Source organism: Aquila chrysaetos, chromosome 4 (genome assembly GCF_900496995.4).
Source record: "Aquila chrysaetos chrysaetos chromosome 4, bAquChr1.4, whole genome shotgun sequence".
In the NCBI taxonomy this organism is placed as follows: domain Eukaryota; kingdom Metazoa; phylum Chordata; class Aves; order Accipitriformes; family Accipitridae; genus Aquila; species Aquila chrysaetos.
In genome coordinates, this window is record NC_044007.1 from 834,121 (window position 1) to 841,856 (window position 7,736).

Sequence of the window (7,736 nt, forward strand, 5' to 3'; positions counted from 1 at the left end):
AGCCCAGAAAGCCAAGTGTATCCCGGGCTGCATCCAGAGCAGCGTGGCCAGCAGGTCGAGGGAGGGGATTCTGCCCCTCTGCTCCGCTCTGGTGAGACCCCCCTGGAGCACTGCGTCCAGCTCTGGGGTCCCCAGCATGAGACAGACACGGACCTGTTGGAGCGGGTCCAGAGGAGGGACACGGGAATGGTCCGAGGGCTGGAACACCTCTGCTGTGAGGACAGGCTGAGAGAGTTGGGGTTGTTCAGCCTGGAGAAGAGAAGGCTCCGGGGAGACCTTATTGCGGCCTTTCAGTACTTACTTAATAGGAGAACTTTTACTTGCTTACTTATAAAAAAGATGTAGAGACTTTTTAGCAGGACCTGTAGCAATAGGACAAGGAGTCATGGTTTTAACTAAAAGAGGGGAGATTCAGACTAGATGTAAGAAATTTTTTTTTACGCTGAGGGTGGTGAAACACTGGCCCAGGTTGCCCAGAGAGGTGGTAGATGCCCCATCCCTGGAAACATTCCAGGTCAGGTTAGACAGGGCTCTGAGGGACCTGATCTAGTGGAAGATGTCCCTGATCATGGTAGAACTAGATGACTTCTTTTGAAGGTCCCTTCCAACCCAAACCATTCTCTGACTCGCCACAGGGTGAATCTCAGGCCCCTCCGGGCTCGGAGCGCTTCAAAGGGGCTGTTTGTTTGTTCGTGCACAGGGGGTCCTGCCGCAGCACGTGGCCCCTCACTCACCCTGTCCCCCCACCTAAGGGAGACTGGGGACCCTTGTAGGGCAAGAGGTGGAACCTCATCCAGTCTGTCCCAGCTCCTTCCCCACCGCAAACTGGAAGGCAACCACCCCAGCTGGAACGAAAACTGCTCCCTGGCCAACCACAAGCAGCCCCTGCTTCTGCCCCACTGGCGGGGGGGGACAGGATGGTCACTGCCTGCGGTACCGGCAGGGGCAGAGGGGAGCGAGGAACAGGGCTGAGGCCGGGCTTGGAAAAAAAAAAAAAAAAAAAAAGACACTTTAATTACTCAGTATTTGAGATAGAGATACAATCTGGAAGGGTTAAAAAGTGGCTGAGTGAGACCAGAGCAAGGCTGGGAGGCAGCAGCAGGGCCACGGGCAACCGCAGGCAGCTGCCTGCATGGGCAGCCGACCGGGGACGGAGGAAGCGGGGCCCGGGGCTCGCAGCCAGCACAGCCACCGCGGGCAAGGGGGGATCGTGCCGGGGCCACCCCCAGCCTCTGGGGGCGACAGAGCCGGGGTGGGACACCCCCCCGCTAAACCCGGGGAGCGGGACGGGGAGGGATAGGACAGTCCCAGTCCCTTAAAGTGCCTTTAACGCAGAGGAGGCTCTGCCGGGCAGGCGGCCGCTTCAAACTGGGGGGGGGGGGGGGGCAGCCGGGGCCAGAGGTTGGGCAGGCTCGGCTGCTGCCTCCCTCCTGCCTAATCCCCCCCCCACGTTGTCCCCAGGGCCGAGCGGTGGGGGGGGGGGTCTGTGTGTCCCCCCCCCTCCATGCCCCTGGGGCTATTGCATTGATCCGACATTCGATTCACAAGGACAGCGACGGCGGCACCGGCACAGCCTGAGGGGGTCCGTGCGCCCCAGCGGGGCTCACCGGGGAGGGCCGGCGGACCACCGCCTCACTGGTTGCCTTCATAGTTGAGCACGTAGTAGTCGTGCACGTACATCAGGACGGCGATGGGCTGGCCGATGATCAGGGACATCCAGACGGCCGCGTTCCCGTAGTTACCCCTGAGGAATTTGGAGACGAACCAGGCCAGCGGGATCTGGAAGGGATGGCCAGGGCAGGGGGGGAGCAGCGTCAGCCCCACGGCAAAGCAGGGCTCAACCTCGGGGGCTGCAGGACCCCCCCCCCACCCCCTGTCCCCCTTCCCAGGGGACACAGCACGGAGTCAGGGCTCTCGCTTACCTGAGCCGCCATCCCCATGAACGCCCAGGGCCGCAACATCTTCAGGGGGACGCTCAACAAGTACTGCGGGGACACAGCGTCAGCTCCGGCCCCGGGCTGGGAGCTCTCGGAGCTCCAGGCAGGGACTTGGGGGGGGTTGGAGGGGGGGGGCAGCAGCCAGGCAGCCCCCCCCCCGGAGCCGGGAGGGAGCACTGACCTCGTGGAAGAAGGCAGACGCCAGGAAAACGGCCGTCTGGGCTGCCCACTTGCTGGCCCCCCGCTTTAGCATGGGCTTGTAGAAGTGCCTGAGAAGCAGCCCCCCGTTAGCGCAGGATCCCGGGAGCGTCGCAGCCCCCCAAAGCCGGGGGGGGACACACACACAGAGGACAGTCCCCTCCTGCGACCCCCCCCCCACGTACCTGAGACACCACTTGTGGACGGGGATGTTCCAGTTCTGCCAGAAATAGGTCACCGACTCCGAATTCCTGGGGAAGAGAGGGCGGTGAGCCGCAACCGGGAGCTGCCGCATCCCCGCTCCACCCCACGCCGCAGGGACAGCGCGTGTGTCGTGTGTCCCCCCCCCAAAAAGTGCCCCACACCTGGGCACAGCTCAATGTCCCTGCTCGGGGACAGGAGGGGACCCCCCCCCCAATCTTGCCCCCCACTCACCACCAGTCCCTGTAAAATTCCCGGTCCCCGAACTGCATCACTTCGGCCACCACGTTCAGGCAGGAGTGGAAGAACCAGTAGAAGAAGATGAGCCAGATGAGGTGGTTGGGGACCTGGCGGGGGGAGGCGGAAGCTGTGAGGAGTAAGGGGGGGGGGCTGGCTGTGTGTGTGTCCCCCCCCACAGGGCAGGGGGACCGGCGGGGGGGCAGCGGGGGTACTCACAGCCAGCTTCAGGAGCCGCTCGATGATCCGGGAATAATCCATGTCCTGCAAGGCATCGGCTCCCGTCACCCCTGCCCCACAGTCACCCGGGAAGAGGGCAGGCAGGGACCGCGCTGGCCCGGGGGGGGCTCGAAATGTGGGGGGGGGGGCAGCTTGGCCGGATCCTGGCGCTGGCTCTGGGGCCGGGCAGCTTCTGCCCCACTGAGGCCAGGCAGGGGGGGAGTGGGAGGAGGGTGGAGCTGGAGCTTCTGCTCCCCCCCCCCCCAAAAAAAAACCTGCCCGGGGCCCCCATCACTCACCCGAAACGGCTTCATGGAGTTCTGGATCGTGGGCACCATCCACTGGAACAGAAAACGCCGCTGGAGCACAGGCCTGGCACAGGGAAGGGGGGACCCCTCCGGTCCCCCCCCCTCCCCGTGCTGGCAGAGCCCACGGGTACCCGGGGACAGAGCCCCCCCCCCCCCGTGGGTGATGAGCAGGGAGGAGGGTGCCCAGCTCAGCGCCCAGCGACCCCCCAGGGAAGGGGCCCAGAGTGAAGCCCCCCCCCCCCGCCGTACCTGCTGGATCAGCCCCACCAGCAGCTGGATGAAGAACAGCTGGAAGACAGAGGCAGTGACTGAGCTGTTGGGGGGGGGGACCCAGCAGCCCCCGGCCCCCCCCATCTCAGGGACCCCCATCATCCCCCTATTTCAGGGGAACCCCCATCATCCCTCCTGCCTCAGGGCAGCCCCCCCCCCATCATCCTCCCCATCTCAGGGATCCTCCCCACAGCATCCCCCCTGTCGCAGGGACCCCCCTATCCCCTCCTGCCTCAGAGACCCCCCCCATTTCAGGGACTCCCCCCCCCAAGTCCTGTTGGCTTTGCTGTGGAAGCAGAGAGCAGGTTCCCACCAACCCTGAGCCCCAACCCCCCGCAAGCAGGACCCCCCCCACAGGACCCCCTGGACCCCCCCCCACCAGCAGGACCCCCGGCCCCCCCCCGCTCTCACTCACCATCTCAAAGAGGCGCCGCAGGAGGAAACGCTTGCGGACGCGGGGGGAGCGGGGAAAGTTCAGCTCGTAGCACAGGGTGGGCGCGAAGAGAAAGTAGTACAGATCTGCGAGGAGGGGACACGTGGGGGCAGGTGGCTGCAGAGCCGGGGACCCCCCCCCCGTGGGGGTCTGGGGACCCCCCCGGCGGGTCAGGGACCCCCCCCGCAGGTCTCTGTGGGTGGCACTTACTTCTGTAGGTGAGGTTGGCCGGGTAGGTGACCTCGTTCCTCCCCACGTCCCCGTTGGCTTTCTTGGCTGGGAGAGGGGAAGGCAGCCGTCAGCCCCCCCCAGGCAGGATGAAGCCCCGTGCCCGCCCCCCCCCCCCGGTGCCGTACCTGGTGCCAAGCTGTCCTCGGGGGCCGGGGGGGCTGTTTTCACCTCCCTCCTCTCCCTACACCACTTATTGACGTCCCTGAAGGAGAAGAGCTTGAGGAAGACGATGGTGTAGATGGCCAGGGTGAAGACGGCCCCCACTGCGGGGAGAGGAGAGGCGGTCGGGGGGGGGGGCAGGGCCCGATCCTGACCCCCCCAACCCCAGGACGAGCCTGGATCCTGTCCCTGTGTGTGTCCCCCCCCTCTCCCCTCACCTGGGGTGATGGAGGTGACCACCAGCACGACGCCGGCGGGGAAGCAGAGGATGGCCAGCAGGTTGAGGGTGTGCAGGGCGGCCCCCGCCCCCTCCGAGAGGGAGCCCTGCGGGAGGGAGACGTGAAACCGGGGTGGGGGGCGCGGGGGGGGGGACCCTCCAGGCACGGGGAGGGGGCTCCCAGCACCCCCGGGCAGGGGGGGCTCACCGCTGCCAGCCGTCTCTCCAGGGCCAGGGCCACCACCACAAAGACGTTGGCCGCTGTAAAGAGAAGAGGAGGAGGAGGAGGAGGAGGAGGAGGAGGAGGAAGGCGTTGGAGCTGGCAGGACTGTGTCCCCACAGCCCCGACTCGGGGTGATGGGCTTCGCCGGCCCCCCCATTCCTGGGGGGGGGGCACTCACCGATGATCAGGCAGAGGGAGGGCCAGCTGTAGGGGTCTTTGAGGAAGAGGGAGACCACCTGGATGGGGTCCACCAGGATCCCGTACCTGTGTGGAGGGGGGGGACACACCTGAGCAACCAGCTCCCGAAGCCGGATGGCCCCCCCCCACCCCAGACACCCGCTACAGCGTGGGGGTGCACTCCCACCCGCACCACCGTTCCCCCACGGGGACACCCCCTGCTCCCCCCAGACCCCCAACAGCCCCCCAGGATCCCTCCAGCGGGACCCCAGGGATCGACGACACCCCCGACGTCCGTGTGTGTCCCCGTCCCCCCCCGCCACCCCCCCCCCAACTCACTTGATGAGGTTTTCCAGGAAGAGCCGGGCGTTGCTCAAGACCTGGAAGAGGAAGGAGGCGCTGGGGGCGGTGGAAGGAGAGGGGGGGGGACGCACACAGCCCCCACCGCCTCCCCGGGCACCCCGGGGTTGGGGCCAGCCCAGGAACGCTCTTGCGTCACCGGTGCCACCAGTCTGTGCAAGGGTTGCGGCACGCGGCGCGGTGAGTCACACGCCGGCCCAGAAACGACGGCCGCCCCGGTCGGCGGCCACGCAACCGCGGTTGCCCCGGGGAGGGGGAACTTCACGCCTTTTCCCCCCCCCCCCCTCACCACCACCACCCCCCCGGGGAAGCCCGTAGACCGGCGAACCCGCCGTGGCGCAACCGCCTCGGCGGCACGGCCGTCGGCGGGAGCTAATCGTCCGAGCCCCTTCTGCCGGCTTTCACCCGCTAATTGAATTAAAACCACACCGGGGGATTAGCCGTCACCGCGCCAGAGCAGCGGCCGCGCTGCTGGGGGGGGTTCGGTCCGTCGCGGCACGGGGGTTCCCCCCCCCAGTCCCCGTCCCCCGACTCACCAGCATGACCACACACCAGTTGAGGATGCCCCGGTAGTTGCTGTAGCCGCTGGCCGAGCTCAGCAGAGACTCCTGCACCTTGTGGCACCTGGGGGGGCGAAACAAATTGGGGGGGGGGACACAAACAGCGGCGGTGGGGTCAGCGTGGGGGGGGGACACGAACACACACAGCCAGAGCCACCCCAGGGACCCCGGCAGCGCCTTGGGGACAGGGATGGGAAATTTGGGGCGGGGGGGAGGAAAAACCCGTGGATTTTGCAACAGGTTGGGGGGGGCTGCAGGCAGGAGGGCAGCGCCGGGACGGGCAGGTAGCAGGCAGGAGGGGAGCATGGCGGGGGGGGGAGTGTAGAGGGCCCCCCCCCCAGTGCTTGGGGACACGATTTCCACCCCCGCGGGAGGGGACGGGGGTGTCCCAAGCACGTTCGAGCGGTGCCAGGGCTGGGCGCAGCCCGGAGTTGCAGGCAGGGCAGGCAGGGCAGGCAGCTCCCAGGGTTGGGTTCAGAGTCCCCCCCCCTCGCCCCAGATAAGACTGTGGGGGGGTGGGGGGGGCGCTGCGGAGGGGTCAGGGACCGATCCTGCCTCCCCCCTAAGGAGAGGGGGGGGGTCCGGGGGGTGCAGTTCTGTTTTTGGGGTGTTATCACAGGCAGCGGGCAGGCAGGGCTCACCCACCAGCTCACAGCCCCTCGCTCCTGCCTGGGGGGGGGGAGAGAAGGACCCCCCCTGCCCGGCTGGGGGGGACACGACACACACTCCTGGGGGGTTTAGGTGACGTGGATTGGGGTCCCCAGGGGATGGGACCCCCCTCCCAGGGCAGGGGGACCCCAACCAGGGGCAGCCGCTGCTGCTTGGGGGGGGGTCACAGCCCAGCACCCAACTTAGTCCCCCCTCCCCAAAAAACCCCGTGGGGACAAGCCCTTGCCCCCACCCCCCCAGGCCATCCGAGGGGGGCCGGAGGGGGACAGTGGGACCCCCCCAGGGTGCGGGGGACCCCCCCGGGGGGTGTCTACAGAGGGTGACAGCCCCCCCCCCAGGCTCAGGATCAGACCCCAGGGAAGGGGGGGGTCCAGTCCCGGGGGTTATGGGGGGGTCAGGACCCCCCAGCCGGTGAGGGGGGGGGGGGGGGTCCCCGCTGCGGGGATGGGGACACCGGCAGCAACCTGGGGGGGGGGGAAGGGGGGGGAGGAAGAGGGGGGGGGGGGCCCGCCGCCGCCCGAGGAAGCGGCTCCCGCCCGGGGAGGGCCCCACCGTGTCGCAAGAGGAACCGGGGGGGGGGGGGACAGGACACACGACATGGCACACGGGACCGGGACGGCGGCGTGGGAGGGGAGGGGGGGTCCCGGGACCACCGGGGTGGGGGGGGGACAGAGGGGGAGCGGGGGGGCTGTGCGTTGCGGCCCGTTACCTGAAATCTCCTCCGGGGTCGTGAGCGGGGTCACCGCCGCCGCCGTCCCCCTGCCCGGGGCCGGGGTTCTGCCGCGCCGCCGCTGTCCCCCCCGCTGCCCCCCGTCTCCTCCGGCCCCCCCCCGCTCCCGCCGCGGTCGCCCATGCTGGGCCCGACCCCGACCCCGACCCCGGCCCCGCCGCCGCCCGCCGCCGCCGCCGCCTCCCGGCCACCGTAGCGCGCCCCCCGCCCGCCACGGCCTTTGTAACCTTGGCAACCGCCCCGCCCACCTCCCCCTCCCCGCCCCTCCCGGCCAATGGGAGAAGCGGGAAACGGCGGGACTCCAACTCCCAGAATCCCCCGCGGCGACCGCCCCCCAGTCCCTCCTTCCTCCTTCTTCTCCCGTGAGGGGCGGCGGAGAGAACCAATGGGGCGGCCGGGGGTGGGGAGAGGCGAGCCAATGGCGAGGGAGGGGGCGGGAGAAGGGCGGGGCAGCGGGGCGATGAGCGGCGGCCGGCGGGCGGAGCGGGGGGGGAGCGCAGGTGAGGGGGGGGCAATGGGGGGAACTTGGGGGGGACTGGGGGGGACTGGGCGGCGGGGGGGCATGAGGGGGTAACGGGGGGGCACGGGGTGGGGGGTTTGGGGGGCG

General features: G+C 68.8%; 1 protein-coding gene across 1 annotated transcript in view; it reads right to left on the reverse strand.

The window, feature by feature from the left end:
* Window positions 1-997: 997 nt before the first annotated feature.
* Window positions 998-7,736, reverse strand: part of DGAT1 (diacylglycerol O-acyltransferase 1) — a 147,923-nt gene continuing 141,184 nt past the window's right edge. Inside the window, exons 2-18 of the mRNA XM_030012155.2 lie at window positions 7,109-7,393; window positions 5,707-5,794; window positions 5,150-5,190; window positions 4,812-4,897; window positions 4,619-4,671; window positions 4,412-4,517; window positions 4,160-4,297; window positions 4,014-4,079; window positions 3,786-3,889; window positions 3,350-3,388; window positions 3,092-3,133; window positions 2,793-2,837; window positions 2,571-2,683; window positions 2,321-2,386; window positions 2,119-2,206; window positions 1,923-1,985; window positions 998-1,779 (exon numbers count right to left, since the gene is read on the reverse strand). Of these exons, the coding sequence (XP_029868015.1) occupies window positions 1,633-1,779; window positions 1,923-1,985; window positions 2,119-2,206; window positions 2,321-2,386; window positions 2,571-2,683; window positions 2,793-2,837; window positions 3,092-3,133; window positions 3,350-3,388; window positions 3,786-3,889; window positions 4,014-4,079; window positions 4,160-4,297; window positions 4,412-4,517; window positions 4,619-4,671; window positions 4,812-4,897; window positions 5,150-5,190; window positions 5,707-5,794; window positions 7,109-7,393 (1,570 nt within the window). The 3' untranslated portion in view covers window positions 998-1,632. The remainder of the gene's footprint in view (window positions 1,780-1,922; window positions 1,986-2,118; window positions 2,207-2,320; window positions 2,387-2,570; window positions 2,684-2,792; window positions 2,838-3,091; window positions 3,134-3,349; window positions 3,389-3,785; window positions 3,890-4,013; window positions 4,080-4,159; window positions 4,298-4,411; window positions 4,518-4,618; window positions 4,672-4,811; window positions 4,898-5,149; window positions 5,191-5,706; window positions 5,795-7,108; window positions 7,394-7,736) is intronic.